This window comes from Salminus brasiliensis, chromosome 3 (assembly GCF_030463535.1).
Source record: "Salminus brasiliensis chromosome 3, fSalBra1.hap2, whole genome shotgun sequence".
Taxonomy (NCBI): Eukaryota; Metazoa; Chordata; class Actinopteri; order Characiformes; family Bryconidae; genus Salminus; species Salminus brasiliensis.
The window spans coordinates 37,654,286-37,676,893 of record NC_132880.1 but is presented as its reverse complement, the minus strand read 5'-3'; the positions used below and the strand labels follow the sequence as shown (position 1 = coordinate 37,676,893).

At 41.6% G+C, this 22,608-nt stretch overlaps 1 protein-coding gene across 1 annotated transcript in view; it reads right to left on the bottom strand.

The window, feature by feature from the left end:
* Positions 1-22,608, bottom strand: part of csmd2 (CUB and Sushi multiple domains 2) — a 391,624-nt gene that overhangs the window by 139,919 nt on the left and 229,097 nt on the right. The window contains exons 15-24 of the mRNA XM_072676048.1: positions 20,057-20,251; positions 17,499-17,637; positions 15,425-15,612; positions 12,827-13,015; positions 12,379-12,495; positions 11,555-11,770; positions 10,077-10,265; positions 9,091-9,260; positions 7,741-7,897; positions 6,912-7,103 (exon numbers count right to left, since the gene is read on the bottom strand). Of these exons, the coding sequence (XP_072532149.1) occupies positions 6,912-7,103; positions 7,741-7,897; positions 9,091-9,260; positions 10,077-10,265; positions 11,555-11,770; positions 12,379-12,495; positions 12,827-13,015; positions 15,425-15,612; positions 17,499-17,637; positions 20,057-20,251 (1,752 nt within the window). The remainder of the gene's footprint in view (positions 1-6,911; positions 7,104-7,740; positions 7,898-9,090; positions 9,261-10,076; positions 10,266-11,554; positions 11,771-12,378; positions 12,496-12,826; positions 13,016-15,424; positions 15,613-17,498; positions 17,638-20,056; positions 20,252-22,608) is intronic.

Below are 22,608 nucleotides of genomic sequence, written 5' to 3'. Positions count from 1 at the left end.
CTGTTTTAGTAGATATTCGTAAAAAATAAACTATCCTAACCAGTTGAAAAGAAATCAGGCAACTCAGCATCATTTTCAAATTCTTTCAGGTCACAGAGCTCTCAAAGTCAAGCCAGTGTTCATCCTAGTTTTAGTGAGGACTCTGTCACACTCTCCAGTTGTAATTCCAAGTTGGTTTCACAATGAATGAATGAGCAGATGAAGGCAGAGTTTACCATTCTGATTTCTCCATGTTCACAGAATCTCTTGCAGTAGCCATTCTGTTTGTATTAGCACCATTAGCAGCTCCATGGTTGAGCAGGTAACCCACAAACAGTGCCAGATCCTCTTTCAGACATGTGATATGGCCTACCAGACCACTGTTTTTAAATTGAATATATTTGACGTTGCAGGGATGGTCACACCAGCACACTGACACAGTCTTTTGCAATGTTTTGTCCCCTCCCCACTCAGAAATACTACTGCCTTCAAATTTAAACAAAAACTTTAAGGACTGCACTCATTAGAAACATTTGGCTTTAAAAATAATTCATTATTGGGGCTCTGCTGGCAGGAGCTTCAGTCATAAGGACTAGCTCCACAGGCTAGCGATTCAATACAAACAACGACTAAAGTAACATCTGCATTTATATTTTGGAAATTGTGGTCGAAAGCGCACTTTCAGTGAGCACACAGCTCGGGCAATAGTGTGACATATATGGAAAAACAAAAGAGCAGCTGTTCTGCCTGGTGAATGAGAATGCCAATTTAAGTCGTGATCAGACTGTGTCACCAAGTACGGACTGTCCACAGCTGCACGGAAAGGGATAAATCCCCTTTTACAACATTATAAATATGAATGACCATCTGAGTAGTGTAAAAAAACACAGGTACTGATCTACAGAGGAAAAAAAGCAATCTGGTCAGATGTGCCATTCTTCACCACAATTTCCACAAGTAGGTGCATGTGTGGAGGCTCAAATTATTAACATTATGCTGGGGGGGGGGGGGGGTCTACATGGAAGGGTCACTGCATATCATTTCGGACTGATCACCTTTATCCTATAATGAAACACATCTATCCTGATGGGAAAACACAGTGTTAGACAGCAGTTTCCACCACCAACACCATCAAAACACCAGGTCAGAGAATATCTTTTAGAAGCCTCTGCTTAAGTGCACTGAAGCTATTCTAAAACATTTCTTGTTGCTTTTTCTCAAGTTTGCCTTGACACCTTTCTCTATCTTTGCATTTTAGGGGTATGTGATTTAAAAGAGCATTAGTTAGTTTTCTCACCCTTTGCTAACTAATTGTTGGGCATTTTCACACTAGCATTTTTTTTTCCGGACCAAGAAGTGCATATTCTATAAGAGTTTAGTAAGTTTGGTGAAGTTTAACTGTAAAACCTGTTTCCAACTGTTTTCAAGCCCAGGAGCCGCCCAGAAAATTGATCTCTGGTCCAACTGAAATCAGTGGTATAGGGTTCATTTAAAGCAGAATCTGGTGCAATAGCTGCACATTCCTACAAGAATGACTCCTTGTTTACAGGTGTCCTGCAAACAAGTGAAATGCTGCTTGAGTGTTTGAAAAACAATAGATGAATAATGGTCCCACCATTTTGGAAAAATGCACGCAGAAAAGTGACATTTAAAACTGTGCAATCGATCCATGGTTTGGATAGAATTCTTCTGTGTAAAAGCAAACCAGTGATAATCAGCCCCTCCCCCAGACGAGGGGGACTAGTGTATTGAGTATGAAAACGCACTAAGACTATTAACTATATAGAATATAATGAAATTATAGTTAATTTAGCAAGGGCATTAGCCCATGTGCCTCATAAAAAATGTTTGAAAAGCAGCGCTCCAACCCAGATTTGTCTGTGTTTATGCTGATCTTCTGTCAGTCTGCACAAGACACTCATTAGAGCCTCATTACTCCACCTCTATTTAGCCAAACACATATGGTGAAATCTGGTCAGTTCTATGTATTACTGTGGGCAAAAACACACCATGCTGTCCATAAAGTTCACAACAAGAAACATGCTAAACAGGAGTTAACATTGGAGGACAGAGATATTACACAAGAAGAGGATAAAATTGTAATTGTAAATCTGTACAATGCAATGAAGCGTTTGAGTCACAGGCTTTATATACCAAATTGAGTTAATGTATCTTCATCATGTAGAGAGCTGAGTAAAATAAAGCTTTGGGTGACCCTCCTTCAGAAAAAAATATATGTAATCCAGCTCAGCTGCAACTACTGATTTTGTGCTAACACAGGTAGTGACTGATAAGCTCATGGGAGCTCATTACAAAGAAATACTGGACAGTGAATGCACTCAACTACTCTGACAGCAGCACATCATTAAAAGCTGAATTGAAGTGTTTATATAATCAAGAAGCCAAATGTTGTAGTGGGCAACACCACATATCAGGGTAAAATAGCACTAGCACCACCACGGCCCTTAGACGTGGGAGTTGGCCGAACCCCGCCATAATACCAAGCCGAATCTGTAAAGTAAGAGTGTAGTATGATCAGACTACTGCTCAGACAGCATTAGTCTATACTGCACTATACTGTATAAATTGGTTGGGAAAACTTGGATCGTGCTCAAGTTGGCATTGTGCATAACATGAGATGCAGTATGTGAAAAAAGGGACCCATGCCTATATTCAAATGTACCTCATTATGTAAATGAGCCCCATGATGAGATATGCATATTTGAATATGGATTTGAATACTAACCATGCCCATCCCTAATACACACATGAACAGGAACACACACACACACACACACATACACTGGACTGTGAGAGCCTGAAGTGTCAGCCATAGATCTTCATCTTCACAGAGCAATTTCTCGGCAGACATCAGAGAAGGTGACAAGGCAGATTTGAAAGTTTGGCATGCCGTCTGATGAACTCGAGCGGTTGATACAAGTAAGCAGAAATACTGCAGCACTTTTAAAAATCTGTTTCATTTTTTATCACGGATTCGGAATGCACTCTAAAGCCTGGGTCACGAAGGATGTGGACTTCTATGATGGTCACCATGTCACAGCGGGGCCCCTGGTAAAATTTTGATGACCGCTTGAGTCAGACTGCGAGATTTGAAGCTTCAGCACACACTCCCAGCGACTGCAGAGAAAAGTAAACACTGTAGCTGCAATCCCAGCTTTGGCAACAAGCAGTAACGAGTTGGTAGACAGCATGGATGGGCTGGTCATGCTGGGACTACTGGGAGAATTACCATGGGGCCACTCTATCTATTGGCCGGGCTGTCAGTCCACAAACAGTTTGAGAGAGACGGAAAATGAGAGAGAGAGAGAGAGAGAGAGAGAGAGAGAGAGAGAGAGAGAGAGAGAGAGATGTGGAATGGGTTGTTTATACACTGAATAATCTATGTACCTTCTCAATCACACAATCCAACTACTACCATGGCCAGGGCTAGTGTCCAGCACAGTTCAATCATTGTTCTGCCCTAACACACCTGGTTCAACATTGTTAATCACCAGTTAGATCAGATAAATAACCCAACTGGGCACCTGCCCTCCAGAACCAGACCTGAATACACCTGGTACAAAGTACTGAGAAAAGTTCACCTTTTCAAAAAACATGGAAAAAGCATTTGTAGAATTACATGATCACAAAATTAAAAAAGTAAAACAAATAATAGTGTAGGTCTAATCTTTGGGCAGAGATTGCAGAGTGCACAGAGTATACAGGTCATACACGAAGCAGCTTGTGCACTGTAGGAAATGTTATTATTATTATTATTATTATTATACTGTGTACCGGTAGCAAATCCTGATCAATGGACTTTGGCCTTCAGTTCTGCTCATAATGCAATTTTCTAGGCCCCAAGGAGATTCTGGTAGTATGTTAATACTAAGCTAATGGCAAGGCAATGTATGTAGCAGTCTCTTTTAGTAATGAATCCTGGCACAGACGTGCTGCCACTGTTTTCCATTTCTAACAACTGTCTGAAACCTGGTTAGCCTGATTAGCCTGGTTACCACTCATATTCAATATCAGTGGAATATCATTGGCCGCCATGAAGCCTAGAGTTATGCTTTACATCATGAAATTGAATATACTCAGTTGAACATAAAAATGGGATTGCCAACGCGGGGGCAGCCGTGGCCTATGGGGCTTGGCACCAGAAAGTTGCTGGTTTGATTTCCAGTGCTGGCAGGAAATGGAGTAGGTGGAGGGCAAATAGGCACAGCACTTCCTCCTCCTTCAACATTCCTATCTGAGGTGTCCTTCAGCAAGGCACTCAACCTAATGTGGAGGTTGGATTTTATAGATTTACAATCACTCTTTCACAAATTTTAACCCTTTCTTAACTTAATAGGAAAATAAAATAAGACTAGCTATGCACTGTATAAACACACGTATTGGGACACCTGCTCAATAATTGTTTTTCCTTAAATTAAGGGTGTTATAAAGAGTTTATCCTGCTCTAGTAGGTCTAGTGTCTCTACTGTCCAGGGAAGGCTTTCTACTAGATTCTGAAGCACTGTTCTGAGGATTTCATTGCATTCACAGACAAGAGCGGTAGTGAGGTCAGAATGTTGGATGATCACCACCCCGCCTCATCCCCAACTTCTAAAAATACTGGACAGAGCACCATCATTCCAGAGAACACAGTTCCACTGCTCCACAGCTCAACGCTGGGTCTTTTTACCCCTCAAGACCACACCTTTTATTAGGCATGGTGCCAATAGGTTCATGTCTATTTGCTTCAAAGGGTTATATTCCATACTCAAGACTCAATACAATCCACAGGGATTAGACAAGCTGTGTGTGCATTTGCATATCTGCATCAGCAATGAATGCAACTTAAAGTTGTTGAATGCGTTCATTAGAAGGGGTGTCCAAAAACATTTGGACATGTAGTGAATAATGCCCAGAGACTTCATAACACAAGTAACTGTTCAATAAAAATAAACGAAATAACAGACATTTATATGTTCATGCGCAGATCATGTGAATCCTAGAGGGCCATGAGGGTTCCCAACATGTACAAAGTTCATTGGTTAGCAGCCATAATAGTACCTTTAAAGGTAAGGATGACTAATTTGTGACTAATTTGTCAATTTTAGAGTATGTAGATAGTGAGCTAGCTACAAGAGCAAATAAATCGAGAGAGTGACCACTGGGTGAGTCTACACCAAAGTAGGAATTCCAGCCCATCACACTTAAAAATAAAGGTGCCAAAAACAGTTTTTGAAGAAATACAGCAGAACTGTATGTCTACTATCATAATTACAAACTCTCTGGCTCTCTCTTTCTCACTCCCTCCCTCCAATCCATGCCAATTAAATGTTTTTTTTCTAAGCCCTCTTCATCCAAAGCAGTCTTTATTTCTAAGAGTGAACATCTAGCTGTGCTGGTCTTCTGACGCATTGTCAGACAGCATGCAGGAACAGTCAGTTTTCTTGCCTGCACCCTGTCACACTGCGTGATCAAAGGACAGCGAACATCTCTCACGACCTCTGGACTTCTCCTCCAGGCAGAAATTTTGTTTGCGACGGCGGAATCACGGCCAGTCACTGCGAGTCCTGGACAGTCTGACCAAGCCATTTCGCTTCATATTTCCTCAAGACCTTCTACTGCTTCGTTCCATTACAGTCCTCCTTCCAAGAAAGACTGCGCCATTCCTATTTCTGATTATGCTGTTCTGAAGATGGAAAGAGTGCTCCTAAGAAAAGGCAGCTGTGTGCAGTTCCGTCCAACCTCGGCATCAAAGTCTATGCCCTCATTGACATTACAAGCCTTACTGCTCGATTTTTTTACTCAGATCCAATCTTCCTGCCTCGATAGTTCACATTTGTGTTCGTCAGTGATCCATATCTGTCATCGGTCTGAACACACCTCTGCCCTGACAGCACACGCATGAGAGCATTTTCCAAATTTAGAAACGTCATCTGCAAGATCCATATGCTTCATGAAAAACACAAACACGCTGTACTTAGAAGACAACTAATGACTGTAAAAGCTCTTAAATTCATTAAAGATTAAGATAATTTGTTGGACTGATTGACTAATAATAGTCATGTGCACTGTTCCTATTACAGTCACAAGGTCAAGTACTGGATATGTTTTTGGGTAGGAAGCAAAATTCTACATGTACAACCTGGTGCATTACCGGTTACCCCAAGTTATTTATGAGCATTTCTATTGATCCATGCATTTTGACATTTGGCAAAATGGCAAAAATATGGCAAAATGGAGATATGCTGGCAGCATAGTTGTGTTGTGAGGTGAGGCCTCCATTAGCATTAATGAGCCTTAGGTGTCCATGACCATGTTGCAGGTTCCTTAGTAGTCCTTTCTTGAAACATTTTTGGTAAATACTGACCAAAATCACAAGACCTGTTTTGGAGATGTTCTGACCCAGATGACCCAGTTGTCTAGCCAGAAAAAAAGGCCTTTGTCTCCAAGATCCTTATGCTTACCCATTTTTCCAGCTTTCAACACATTAACTTTAAGAACTGCCTGTTGTACATTTGCTACCCAACATATCCCATCACATCCCACCCTTGACAGATGCCATGTGAATGTAGATAATCACGTTTTTTTTACCTGTCAGGGGTACTACTGTTATGGCTGATCAATACAGTTCATTAGAATATAAGAAACAATCTAGACATCACTGTTTTCCCCGCTTCTGTGCACACTACTCCTGTTACTTATATCTAAATACCCTGGTGAAAGTGCATGTGTGACAGAGAGTAAGAAAGTCATATGAAAGTGTCTCACTTTTGATTTGATTAGACTAGATTTTTGTGTTCACACATCTCTAAACAATTAGATCAGATCAGATCATGGTCATTTTATATTGATCAAAAAAATCTGATTTGTGTGTCTTCAGTCCTGCAGTGTCAGCATAATCACAGTGACATGACAGTGTGTATGTAGCTTACCCACACACTGTGGGAGGGGGCTGTCCCACGCCCTCCTCTCCCCTCTGAGACACGTCAGCACCTCTGTGCCCTTCAGGGTGTATCCTGGGTCACAGCTGTAGGACACGGTGCTTCCTGCAAAGTGACCCTTATCCTCACGCTTATAACCAAACTGAGGCACGCCTGGATCCTCACACTTCACCAGCTCAAAACCTTAGAAGAAAGAGAAAGAGAGAGAGAGAGAGAGAGAGAGAGAGCACTCGGTTATGCTTCTACCTGACACATGCGTTCCATGCCGCTTCACAGCAGCCTTTATGGTAAACCATTGTGTCAAGATTAAAAGCGGTTACAGGAACAGTGAAGAAAAAAAATAAATTGAAAAAGAGCTGTTCACAACAAAGTCACACACACACACACACACACACACACACAGATCCACTCATGCGGAATATGTGCGGTGCCCTCTATTATTCATGCCCACCTGAGGTTGCTATGGAGAGAGCTGGTAAGAGCTTGAGAAGGAGCCGTGTAACTACGGCCATGCATGCGTCCGACATGATGCTACTGCCACAGTGGAAACCGCATGTTTGTAAGTTAGAGTGTGATTGTGTGTGTGTGTGTGTGTGTGTGTGTGTGTGTGTGTGTGTGTGTGTGTAGGTACGTGTGTGTGTGTTTTTGTCCTTTTATTTAAAAATGAAATGAGTTCAAAAGGCTGCACGAGAAGCCCTGGCCCCCATGTAATGTTGCATAATCTAAAGGCGATGAAAGAACAGACGCTTGCAGCTGGGATGATGAAACCTGCCTGGTGTTGCACTGTAATAGTGATCCAGAGAGCACAGCTGCTACTCACTGGTGAAGTGAAGCTCAAAGCCTTTGCTGGTGTTTTCACTGTTACTGATAAACTCCATGAACATAGTGCTGGACGTGCTGTTCAGAGTCACCTCCATCAGCTCTGAACTGCTGAAGACGCCCAGCAAGCGGGCGCGGTTACTGCTGCCATCGTACACCTGGAACACACACACACACACACACACACACACACACACACACACACACACACCAAAATGACAGTGTGTGTATATTAAGGATGTTTGGACAAAACTGTTTGGCTCTTGATCCTAACTCAAGTCATTTAATGATTTAATGTTAAGTATCATTCACAGTCTTATTCTTCAGATGAAAAATTTTGGACTGGCATGGTAGTAAAATTACAGATTACAGTAGTAGATAACAGAATTTCAAATATGACTCCAGTTGGGCAGCATTATGCAGCTCTCATAAGAGCATAATCTTGCCTCATATATATATAAATATATATATAAAGGTTAACTGCTCCACGGCAGTGCGTTGACTGCTCTGTACCACAGTGGTATCAATGGCTCTCAGCACACCTTCACTACGGGGCTCTACAGTAGAAATTTACTTTGCCCGGTAACCTATTGTCCTTTTAAACATTAGTCAAATCTCATCCTCTGCCCATGACGATCGTTTTATATTCTGCTACAACTGACTGGTATGCTCGCTTATTTATACATGCAGCAAACCTGTCACAAGGCATCTGTGTTGTCTTGAGCAGAGTTAATTCCAAACCAGGGGTGGTCATAATATACTGATAGGACTGTGACAGTGGGTGAAAGGTGGTCATTTTAGAATTTTCTACTGCTTTGTTGACTCTGGGGAGCTCTTAAACTGTTGATTGTTTGAAACCTCTGAAGCTGCCCTAGACTACATTCTTACAAAAATTGTATACATTCATCTGAAGTGAAATTGGTTTTGTGTCGCTGAAAGCATTGATTCCAAACTTCTGAACAGTGATTATAAACTTTGAACAGTATTGTGTATCACCTCAATGACAGTGTTGTAAATAGAGTGCAATAAATATCCCTAGGACAGAACTTAAATTTACACAAATTCTCTCCTGACCCCAAATGTAGTCAATCTGCCAAGACATGTTTGGTATCTGAAAATCAGCTAAAAAGCATAGGTTGCAGTATTTAAAAATCTATTTAATATTGTTACATATTAACTTCAAAGTTCCATCGCCAAACAACACACCTCTTGACCAATGGACTAAATATAGTCAATACCAGTTTGGAATAGCTTCTACAACATATGTTTCCAGTTGGTTCAGGACATCCCTCTGTTACGTATGTTTATTTAGTACCTCTCAGAGATACAAACTGGTACACGATCACCATACCATCAACAAGTCATCCTCCTCCAGGCGGAAGTCTCGAGCCCGGAGCTGGATGCCCTTGCCAGGCTGTGTCTGGATGGAGTAGATGCACTCGTGATTGTTGCCATAGTAACCGGGGTAGTTTGGCGAGAGGAGGACTCCTTGTTTGCCCGTCACAGAGGAACCACATTCAGCTGGACACAAGAGAGGTCAAATGATACATGACCCCTATATTGGATGAGCCACCCCCACCCCACTAAGACACCCAAACACTCATGCAGTGGATTCATGCGGGGAAAAAGGGGTAGAACTGATTTAACACAGGTAGAGCCTCGCATTCGCACTGTCCTATTCAAATATTTAAAAACACATAAAGAAATCTGTCCTTACGACGGCGGCTGGCACCGAATAGGATATTCTGATTAACATTTTCCGTTACTATTCATTTTCCTAACCTACATCATTCCTTGCATACAAGAGGCCGACACAAGGCACAACAGCTGCCTAAATCAACCTCTTACTTATTTGGAAATCACTCGACCTACTTTCAGGAGTAATATAAACAAATAATCAGAAAGCATCAGCCAGACGATGAGGAAAAAAAACTATATAAAATGTAATTACTTGCTTCCACTGAAATGTCAAAATCATAACATAAACCAATTACTTTCTAAGTTTAGCACTGCCAGCCATTCTGCCACTGAATAATTAGGGGAAATCTGGCCTCCGAGATATTCCACACTTTTATTGATGCAGATTATGTTATTTGTCAAAAACAAAATTCGAGTTTCCCTCGTCCTGTATTTTGGAAAATGTGTTCAACAGTTTTTCCGCTGGTTTACACCATGCACCACCAGCTTAGCATAAACCTCCCAATCATTAATGATCTCCATGTGTGTATGTGCTCATGATTTCCCCTTGTACTCCACTCAGTGAACTAGGGGAGGGAAAACAGTATAAAACAGTGTAAATAGTGAACAAAGCAAAATGAAAAGCATGTGACCACCTACCAACACACCTTGGGAGAGGGGAACTCCAGACCCGCCGCCGCCCCCCTAAACACACCACCCTCGCAGGCCCCTCCAACCGGTACCCAGGGAAGCAGGAGAAAATGAGCGCATCCCCCACCCCAAACTGTAGCCCCTTGCGGGTGCTAAAAGGGGGCACCCCAGGGTCCTCGCACGGCTCTAGGTCATACTCTGTAGAGTGGCAGAAAAGAATACGCAGCTCAGAGCTTTTGTCTCATTGGCATTCACAAATGGATATCTGTAGGGGTGTCCGATTCCAGTCCTGGAGAGCTGCAGTGAGGGGTCAAGGTGACAGTTTGATGATCACTCTGCTCAAGCACACTAGATTTACTAATTATCTGCTGAGTTGAATCAGTTACTGTATATCTGAGCAGTGAAGTCACCAACTTGAAGTATTGAGAGTGTTTACAAGAGTCCTTATCATGGAAAATTTAAATTTCCATGCTGTTTTAAAAATACAAGCTGTCGTGCGTAACTATTTTTACATACTGCAACTGTTTTACTCCAGTCCAAACAGTCCAATTGAGAATAAATAAATGCATAAATCAATAAAGCTGCAAAGACAGCCCACTTTGATTTGTTTTTGTTGGGTAAGAACAGCACATTTACATATCAGTCTATTTAGCCTAAAGCAGTTTACCCCCTGCCCATTCACACTGAATTTGTAAGAAAGTCTAGGGCAGTCATGGAATTTGTTTACAACTACTTGTCTCTACAGAATGTGTGTGTTTTGCTACAGAACATTAGAAGAAATATAAATGAACATAAATACAGTGATCATAAATACAGTGTCCAAAAAAACCACAGGACTTCCCAGTGCCTCCAGACCCTGTATGGATTTGTTCAGTTCCACCAGCAGCTCACCTGATTTACTTAATGAAGAACGGATTAGATAAACTAGGTGCTGGATGGTATCTGTAAGTAATGGCTTTTTCCTCAAAGAGAACTCTGGCAATGGCTAACACACATCAAATCACAACTAACAGATTTAATGCACATGAACGCTTACTGCCCAGAGAACTAGACTCACATGCCATTGTCTCTGATAATTTTTGCACACCACTGCCTACACATCAGTCGACACATACATATAAAGACCTGTTTAATTCTAACATAAATTATGAACATAACATAACATAACATAACATGAATTATGAATGACATAAATGACAAATGTAGAATGTAGGTTCTTCAACAGGCAAAAAGCAGATCTTGAAGATTCTTCAAATACATTTCAGGGAATTTGTGAAGTACCCTTGCACTACAGAACACAAAGCCCAAAACTAAACAAAAGCCTTCTTTATTCCACTAGCAATTTCCTTGATGAATTCAAAGGATATTTATTAATTTTTTTGTTTTTGCAATTCATTTGTTTAAATTGTGCTGCATCAAGACCCTTCTGGACCGGAGTTGGACACCCAATTAGGTAGATTGCTACAGTGAGAGCTGTATCTCCATACCTGAGAAGGTGATGTTGAAGCCTTCATAAGAGACAGAGAAGTCAGACAGGAAGCGGATCTGAGCGGTGTAATTTCCAAACAGACCAGCGCTTAGAGGAGGGGGCAGAATAGAGCCAGTCAGTCTCCAGAGCGGCTGTGAGAAACTACCATTCTCTGTCACCAAGAGATGGTCATGAGGACTTTCCAGATGAAAGGTGTGGAAGGTGAATTGAACACCTGGCAGATGAAGAAGATTTGCAAAAGAGTCAATTAGAACGGTAATTAGTATGAACCATTTTCAGTCCATTTTAATAGAAAGTATGGATAAACAACAATACCTTATGTTATAGACTCAAGACTTCCTTGCCTTGTTCCATTAAGACCTGATATATATTACATTTTTAGTTTTCACCTTCATTTTAGTCTTTTCCTGTCCCTGCCCAGCAACTATGGTTTCCCCTATTACCAGATACCACCAGTGATTTAATTTCTAAAAAAAATCACTGCATCTTTTTTAAACTGCCAACGTCACTGAACCCGCCTGACTTAATGAATTTGGCGAAAAGCGATAACTGCCAGCTCTGCCACATCAGCTAGGCCTGCACTCACTAGCATCACATAGTGATGTGGGAAAAATGAGGACCATTGTACCCCATCAGAGGCCAATAGCTCTCTGGCACTTCCGGTTACAGATGGCTGTGGCATCACTGGGATTAAACTAATGATCTTGCAATGAAAAATTTCCAAGATGATTTATTCTATGTTTCTGTACCTGTAGCTGTGAAATCTTGCCTTATTAAAATGTTCATAAGTGTGGATTCATCCCAGCAAACCAGAGTACACACCTTTGCCATGTGAGGTCTCAATCATCCAGGTGCAGTTGAGGTTGTGGGGGTAGAAGTCTGGAAAGCCGGGCGACAGAATGGTGCCAGAGTTTCCCTGAATAAAACCACCGCAGAGAGCTGTGGAGAGGAGGGGTATTTGTTCAAATATAGCACCTCCCTCAGCTTTCACAACACACTTAAACAAGAGTTTACAAGAGGTGCCCTTCTGAAGGACATAAACATATGGAGGCAAATTATTCCTATCATTACCCTAAGGGAAAATCAATAATGTCCTTAAGTATAAAAGCATTTATGGTGGAATAAGAGCAGGGGGTGGAAAGGGTAGCGCCTATCCGTAAAAGACCCTTTCAGTCTGGAAGCAATGACGCCGCTAGAATAAATGACCTGTCTCTAATTTGTCCTTTTCTTCCAAGAGTAGCTGTTTTATATGGCAAGAGCCGGGCCGTACCATCGCAGCTGGGGAGGGGCCGATTCCACTGGAAGTTCGGCTCACATTCCAGAGGCTCAGGATCACTGAGCGTGTAGCCCGCCTCACAGCTAAACGTCACTAGAGCTCCCACGTAGAAATCATTGCCATGCCGTTGGCCATTCACTGGGATCCCAGGGTCAACACAGTGGTCAGACTGCAGCTGCAAGGCTTAAGGAGAGATTTCACAATAATAAAAACATTACTTATATGATTAGATGCTTATATGCTTAACTATTACTAAATCATTTCATAGATAATAATTTTGTTAATATGTACATATTGTTTCAGTACTTGGGGAAATGTAATTTGGCTCCTAGACTCACTGATCTGAGTCTGAAGGTTTGGGGATACCTTGACGTGTTCTGAGTGTAAATTTAGCATTACTATCTAGTTAATGTAAGAAGAATGCTTGTGGAAGATCTATTATTTGCTAATATTTAAGTATATTCATCTTCCAAAGTTTGAAAGAGAACTGCATTGATTTTTCAATATTTCTTCATGATTCAATAATGTAGTTAATTTGGAGTGAAATGGTGCATGGTAGCCAAACTTACTGACTTAGATTTATTTACAAAGTCAGTGAACCAGGAGTCATGAGGGGTCTACAACTAGTATATATGAAGAATGCCATTCAGAAGTCAGGTTCCCCAGACCATCACTTTCAAAAATTTTTGATTATGAATCAGTCAGTTTCTCTACAATAGTGCATTTCAAACCAAACCACTCTAAAAGACTAATTACAGCTTGTGTAAATAAATAGTAGGTATGTGACTATGGTTGAGGTAGAAAATGCCCAGATACCATTTTACAAGCCTATTTACCACCCTGTTATTTTATCTCAGAGTTTTCCTTCTACTGCTCTGCATTTATTAGCTGATTTGGAGCACTGACACGGCTCACAGAAGTCACAAAAAAGAGCATAGCATAGTTAAGTTTTCAGCACTGCAGCACATGAATATTGTTGCTGTCCACTCAGGTTCCTGTTATCATGGTGTGCTAGCGGAATAGATAGTAGCCGGGTTATCCAGCTTTTAGCATAGCACCTTCCTAGCACCTGCTTGCTTCCCTGAATTTTACTTTTTCTCACACAGCTTTCGTCTGTCTGTTTTAGTCTGCTTTAGTCAGCTGAGTCTTGTTTGCTTTTGAGAAAATTGCCATTGGTGAGAAGAGATGGTAAATGTTGGATGGCTAATATTAGCTTTTACGATAGCCTAAACACCCGCTCACAAGTTTTATTTTCCTCGCTTGTCGTGTTTGAGTAGCCTTTCCACAGACAACAACATAGGAAAACCCACAGTCACAATACCAGTCTCACAAACACCATATATTCTTAAAGTGGCTGTGACCTTGTTTACTTGTTGAAAGGCTACTGCTAGTAGCCTGGGTGTATATAAATTTTGGGGACATTAATATATTCAACATTGATTCAACACTGTTATGAAACAGTTTAGGGGTTTTGGAAATGGCCAGTTTTACAGATCTCTTTTGGCTATGCTGGATTTTCTTTTGAAGGTGAACACAACGGTGTTTGAGGTTCATGGTATGTCAGTTTCATGTACTAAATGATCATTAATCAACTATGCTAAGGACTATTTAATTCTAGGGCACCTTTAATTATGCAGAAATATGAACAAATCTGTGGAGATCTCTTTTAAACAGCTACATGAGAAGTTTGTTTTAATTCTCAGACTGAACAGCTTTCTGTTGAGTTTCATTTGCTAAATGTAAAAATAAACAGGCTAATTTGAATTGTGTAAGTATTCCCAAACTTTTGACAGGTCATGTATCCAACAGTAGACAAGGGTTGTATCCCACTCAGAATATTCAAAATCCCTATATATATTCATCCCCAGTTTCCCAACTTATCCCCAGCACCATCTATCAGCAAAAAAAAAAAAAAAACTTTCTATGACTCATATATTTACACTTTACACTTTATACTGTCCTTACATAAACATATGAACATCCAATACCAAGAGCAACACTTTCTGCTTGAGCTGCTGTTCTCAATAATTTCAGCCTCAGCTCAAGCTGAGATTTATGGAGTGACGAAGAGAAAAGGTTAAACCACATGAGTCATACACACATAAATACATCAGCTGACACAAGCTCCAAACACAGTGTTGCTTTTGTGTGTGCTCGTGTATACGATGTGCACATCTGCGTACAGTATATTTAGAGGCTGCATTTGCATGCGTGTGCAGGCACCCGCAGATCACTAGAATTAAAACAATCACCAACCTATTATTTCATAATTATCACCCCTGATTGAAATCATAGCATAGAAACATTACAGCATGTGGTGATCATTTTTAATGACACCTTAATATTTACTTTCATTTAGCCCTTGATAGTAGGCACTAAGAAATTCTCCGCTTTAATTATCAGGCTCCGATTACACAATGAAATGTGTCATGGAGGAGGTAATATCATGCTTTGTATAAGTACCCTTCACTGAACAGACATGGTTTAGATGAAACAATCAGCAAAAGAACTACTACTTTGTAAAGAAAAAAAGTAAATACTAAGTTCTTGAAACACATAATTATGTTCATGTAAAAGAAGAGAAGTCCATACTTTCATATCTGATGCGGAAGCCGATATCCGAATGACTCTTGTCGGTTGAGAAGAGAAGGTACAAGAAGTTGGAGGTGCTAATGAGGAACTGGGGCACTTGGGTACCTTGGTAACTACCAATCAGAGGCGATGAGGGGTAGCGTCCATCCCGTACCTCCAATACGTCGTAATTCACCTCCGTTCGGAACCTGTGGATGAAACGTAGAACACTGTGACGACTACTAGGGAGCAGGCCGAAATAGTCTCTAATGTTTTTTTTCCCACTGGGGCTTAGGAACCATGGACAGCTCCATCATGTAAGGCGGACTTGGTGCAGCTGCTATACTTTATTTACAGCTACAGTAGAGGGGGAAACATCACTCAAGCTGTGATCTAGGCATGCTTAGACATGGAGCAGACTGTATGTCCTGCAGCAGTGTGCCGAAGCCTGCTGCTCGCCACATTCCCGCCCAGGCGGAGCACAGCGGCTTCAGCTCCAGGCCTGAGCAGGCTGCTCCTGGACGAAGAAGTAATCAACGAAGGCACATACACGCTGATATACAGTACTGTGCAAAAGGCTTGGGTCACCTGAGAAAATGTGATTTAAAGATGCCTATATGGGCAGTGTGTGTATATGTGCTCAGAAAACTGATAACACTGCTTAAACTGATCACTGATCTTCATCAAGGGTTGGGATATATTAGACAGCAAGGAAACAATTAATTCTTGAAGTTGATGTGTTATAAGTAATGGAGAAACTTAAGGATCTGAGTGACTGACAAGGGCTCAATTGTGACGGCCAAAGCAGCCGGAGTCTGAGAGAGCACAATTGGCCTTGCTCTCTCAAGAGTGAGTGGATGGAACATCCTCCCTCCCATCAGAACTATGCATCAGTAGCAGTTCAGAAAAAGGCAGTGGCTGGCTTTACATGTGTCAGAGAAGATGTGCTAGTCTTCACTCTGCTAGTGTTAGGAGCATTGCTAGTAATAGAGGGAGTTCATGTGAACAAGGATTTGATAGCTGGCCTTCCAAATTGGGTGTAAAAACTCAACCAACACACACCGGCGAGAAGTGGCAGCCAACTATGCACAGCGCACTCTCAACCAGAAACAACTGTCCACTTGGAGGACAGCATCAAGCCCTAGAGGGGTTCACCAAGGACAGACTGCCAATGCATACCATGGAATACAAACATACTCACACACATACATGTACACTCATTCACACACACACACCAAGGCAATTTAGACTACCCAATTCACCTGATCTTTTTGGACTGTGGAAGGAAACCATAGGCCCTGGAAGAAACCCACATGGACACTATGGGGAGAACATGGAAACTTGAACCCAAGACACCAGCACTGAGAGACAAATGTGCTAACCAGCAAGCCACAATGCCGGTCAAGATGCATGCCCAAGGCTCACGGTTGCATTTGAGGATCAAAGGCTAGCCTGTCTGGTTCTATTTGGTACATAGTACTATTACTACCAAAACACACTTACTGTCCAGATAAGCAGTTAACAATAAGCTTTGGCACAGTACTGTACATTTATGTAGGGCAACCATACGATTCCATCACTGGCATGGTAAGAGAGGGGTTTGTGGTGAGAGGCGCACCCCAGAGAGCTTACATCAGTTACGTTGTGGGGAGATTAGTTTTTATAACTGCATCAATCTGTCTGCTGTTACTGTGTATTATGTTAGCCGAGGCTGCCAGCACGTTTCAGAACCAATCAGCGTTATGAATAAAATGTGCTACTTCTGAGAGAAGTCAGCCAAACAGGGCAGAACGGCATGATTTATTTATTGCTACATAAATTCAAAGAGCAACAAACATTTTTGTTAAATTCATTTTTCTTGGTGAGCTGACCGTCATATTAATGCCAACACTGGCTTAAAACACACCGCTAATATGGGAAAGTGCAATCCTCTGCGGTTGAATGCAGAAGCTCCCATCACACATAATGTCCAAAGGTCACGTCAGTAGCATTTTTAATGGAACAATGTCCTTTGCAAGAAAACATGCGACAATTATATATTTATTATATATTTAGTCTGAGGCTATACCAGAAGGCTTTGAAGTTGTGGGCTCACTTGTCAAAAATGATCTTGATAGGGTATCCAGGTGGCGCCTCGATGATCCACTCACAGTTCAGAGCTTCTTTGTAGAGCTCAGGCCAGCCTGGGGACAGGATGATGCCACTGGGGGCTTTCAGGTCTCCACCACACGGCGCTGAAAAAAGGCACAGTGGGTCAGCAATCGCAGATTCATAACCAAACTGTTATTCCCACATTCACCTTCAGTAACATTCAGAAATTTACCACAGGAACTTTCTCAAGTTCCCTCCTGACTTCACCAAGTAAAGTGTGGAAGATAAGAGACGCCATCTAAATGTGATTGACATCACCTAGCCTAACCTCTCCGGCAGCTTTCGTCCGCCTCACTGAGCCCGAGTTCCCCACAGGCTGGCCCCTTTGGGCCTTGGCTGAGGATCGTCATATAAAACAATCCAGGCTGTTTTATATATGCGGTCCCAAAAACTCCAAGCAGTTGATCAATTCCAACTCTGCCCCATAAATTTGAATCAGCACATTAGTATTCAGGTGAGTTCAGCGCATGTTCTCTTACAGATTCAGTTGTTTTCCAAAAGCAGATTCAACACAGTCACCCTTGAAAGTTTGAAAGTAAATCTGCTATAATTTACTTAAGAGATAATTATTAAAGGGTCAAAACAACAGGTGTTTTCTCATTGGGTACGCAATGATATTTGATTGTGTGCATGCTTGAACATGGGATTTTGTGCATGCATGAGTGTGCAGTCCTGCACAGTAGCAGACAGTAGAAATCTTCTGGTGTCTTTGAGGTGCATGGTTTCATCAGATGACTGAGCACCCTGAAGGGCATCTATGAATAGCACAATTCACAATAACAAGCCTGAAATGATTTATCGTCTCCAAGCTGGTGGATTTCATTAAATGAGGAGACATGTGTTTTAATATTGAGATATTTTGCATTGCATTAAACAAAAAGAGTTCAAACAAGCCGGGGCGGAGATTCTCTATAAAAGCCGCATTCCTCAGACATTTCATTAGAGTTGTGTAAAATGCAGCGAGCGAGACCCTCGCAGTCTTAACACCTCAGCGGCAGACGGAGAATCTTAAATAAAGTTTTCATGGCTGGATTTACACAGCATATATTTCATCCCCATGTGCACATCCGGAAGACAACATTTCTCCAGGGGTTCCTGCTGCACTGACATTTAGGTTGCTGGTGAGAATATTGTTTATGCGGGTGCATCCGAGTGTACTTAATGAAAAAAAATGTAGGGTGCGCCATGAGGCTTCAGTGGTATGCTAAACATCGCAGACGGAGGGGAGATCCTGCTGTTCGATATGCTGAAACGTTAGAAAATATCAGGGTATTAGGGTATGTTATGGAGGACATTTTAGAAGCTAACTATATATATGACTACCTAAGTATATTACTTATGATACGCACCAATGCTAATAGTAAATATTTTTATTAAGTATTTACACAAGCACCGAAACTGAGTATAATACAAAAAATCCAAGACGCATCACAGCTTGACATGTCAATAACATAGCAATATCACTTCTCAATCATATACATACAGCACACCTAATGTAGCACTTGACCAGATGCTGTTGGCAGCCATCAACAAGCTTCTGGACGATTTCTGGTTGGATATTTGACTACTTTCCTCATCAGAATTTTTTTTAAGCTCAATTCAAGTGTTTCTGGTCAGACCTTTGGGATGGCCATTACAAAAGCTTAGTTTCTTAGTAGGCGGTGCTTTATTTCACAACCACCTCTGATGTCTGTTGGGGTCATTGTCTTGTTGGAACACCCAATTGTGGCCAAGTGTCAACTGGCTGGCTGACTTAAGGTTATGCTAAATGATTCTGAGGTAGTGCACCTTCTTCATTACTTACTCACAATGTACCAGTTCAAAACCAACAACACAGCAAGTTTAACGTCATCCTATCATGCTTCTGGTGATGTAAAATTTGCTTGACTATAGATAGTGACTCTGGTGCTCCAGCAGCTCCCAGCTCATGGCAGGCCTGGACCTCTGAACCCATTTCCACTCAGCAGAGGGTGACAAATCGGGCTACACTTTTCAATAACCTGTACCCTACTTACCTACAGTTGTTTGAACTGATGATCTTGGAATCTGCAGTTGTTTAGAAATGGCTCCAAGATCCATTTCTGCATTAAATCTACAATCATCCTTCTCAGATCTGAACTGAGCACTTTGGACTTCACTGTATGTTGGTCAATCCAACAAGTGCTGTCAAACAAACTCTTTATGTGCTCACAGAGAAGCTACTAGCTGTAGGCAATCATGATCACTAACTGGAAGTTAAGAGTCATTGGTCTTTGCAAGTTAAAAGACATTTTGAACGTTCAGCACCACTGAATTAATAATCTAAGTGGGTGTCTGCATATTTCTGACACTATTTGTATGATTTTGATTAAAGATGTATGCTGCCGATTCTCTGCCCACAGTTCAAAGAAATAATTGAAAGCCAAATATTGCCATGACATCCATGTCCATCTGGTGTAAAGCAGTTTTAAGATTAGAGTTCATATCTTACAGGCCAAGGACTAACTGGGGCACAACACTCACCTTCACACCGTGGCACAGCGTTGTCCCACACCACGTTTCCATCTTTGAGGATGCAGGAAATGGTCTGAGACCCGTGGGTCTTCACAAAGCCCTCCTCACACAGGAAGGAGATGGAGCTGCCCAGCTGTAGGCTCTCCCCAAAGCGTTTGCCATTGACCGGCACGCCGGGGTCAGGACACTCATTGTGTCGAAACGCTGGGGAAGAAAAAGCATGCCAAAAAACAGGTCAGCTATGTATATATGCCTGGAAATACACAAATATATCTCAGTGTGGATTATGCTTGTGGGTTGGTCAGATTGACTAACCACCTGTCTCTGCTAAATGTAATAAATGTAATTTTGCCTGACAGACTAATGACACCTGTCTTTGCCAAATGTAATTTTCCCAGACAAACTGATACTAATACATGAGCAAACAGTACTGATGGTAGAACGCCTACCAGCCCCACTGGCAAAAACACCATCACGCTATGTATTGTATTCCAAAACCATTCATAAAGATGACAGAGCAGTCTTGTGACCCTTTATGTAAAACCATGAAGAATGTGCTTGTAGTCAGGCCTGCGCTTGCCTGCTCAAAGTGCAATAATCGACTCTTCTGCTTCTATTGTTCTGCTGCATGAAATAATAAGTGTTATACATAATAATGTAACAATAATGAGACCACTTGTATGAATTAATAGTAGCTGTACTGTTACTAAGGGAGGTGATGAAATCACTGGGGTTTCAGTACCAGGCTCCAGGTAAACATCCCCTATCCTGAAGATTTTGGGGCTTGAATCCAGCACTGCCGGCAGGTGAGTACACAGAGCCCCAGGCCAGCACACATGTGAACAAGCAAGGTGAGAACAACTTAACACACACCATACACACCATCCTCCTGTCTTTCATCAAAGCAAGTAAACTACATAGGCTCTAGTGTCAGAGTAGATTATGCAATCCTGAGCTCCACAAGCCTCTCTTATTTGGCTATGCCCCTGGATATACCTCTGCCCCAGATGAATTCTCCTTTTGGAGCACTTTAAGATGTACATTTCTTTAAAATATTGATCCAGTGTCCCTCTGCATTGTGCTCAGGTGGAGTTGGACCTACTCAAAAGGTTATGATTTTGTAAAGCTGCCAAATCGTTTACGGTCACGGCCTCTTAATGAATTAGATGAAGGAACTTCCTGCATGAAAAGAAACTTTTCTGCCTGTCATCTCTGCTCCACGAATAAACTAATTCATTTCACTTAGCACGCAATATTGATTTATATGCCCCCAGAAGTTACTTGGTTGATTGGGAAATGGTCAGAAATGCTTCCTGCATGATGATGGGGGCTTCAGAGAAGATAAAGCATCACTTTCAAACAGGATCTCTTTCACTTTCCATCTCCCTCCTGTACCAACTCGCCTATCTTTCCCTTGGCTTCTTCCTTTCTCTCCCTCACCTTTCTCACTATCCATTCTCAGCAGAGGTTTGAAATGTGCTTTTGTGATGAATCCTCGCTCAGATTCGCAGCACCCAAACAGACTGTGTACCTCATCCATCACCATCACTCTATTTATTAAACTGCCAGCCAGCCCTTCGATAGAGTTTGTCGTGCTCTTAATTAACATGAGCAATGGGACTCTCCTCACGCTCCATCCCAGAAAACGGTACAAGAGTAGTCACGTGATCCAGAATTTGATTTCGTGGCTGCAATTAACAAACACTGCTTTGCATTATACACAACATGTGCTTGTGCAATGGATTTTTTGGGATCTTTAAATCTAAAACATGAGGTTCAATTTCATGTATGATGTCAACACTGTGAAAGTTGACTGACCAACTCAACATGAACTGATTACAGAGCTATTACTGATTTTTTACTTACTGAACTCAGCTTAGTTTAGTCAAAAGTTCTCCTGACTCACATTTGTTTTGCAGCTCAGTTTGGTCAACAATACATTTTGAGATGAGCAACTCAAAAACAACTGAAACTAAGCTGTCCAGTGAACAAAAGGTCACAATTGGCCTTGGTGGTTGGATGGCACTTCGTCCTCACATTACTTGTAGTGTGATGTTGGTCAGCACCGGTGTATGTTAGGTGTTGTATCAGAACTGGGGAGCCATGCTTTCCTCAGAGTGAGCTGGCTACCTAGCTATGCTGTATCAGTGGCACTTTTAAAAGAGGTGTTTTCTGGCTTCACATGTGTTGGACGAGATGTGCTAGTCTTTACCCTCCTAGTGTCGGGGGGCATTGCTAGTGATAGGGGGAGTTCACATTAATTGGGATTGGGTAATGGGTAAAAGACAAAAACAAAACAAAACAAAAAAAAAAACAGTTGACATTGTGTGACATTGTGTTAGATATTTAGTCTGTGTTTCCCACTTCTGTTTGTTAACTGTTTGTTCCCATCTATCACAATGCGTCCTCAAACTCTGACTTTTGACAATGGAGTACTGAGCCCTTCCTGGGATTTAAACTTTTTTTTAAGTTTTTGCCATTCTAGAGCTGTGAAATTACACTAAAGAAAACTGTAGTTTTTAATAATGTTCCTTGGACACAGAAATGAGGATGGCTTCACA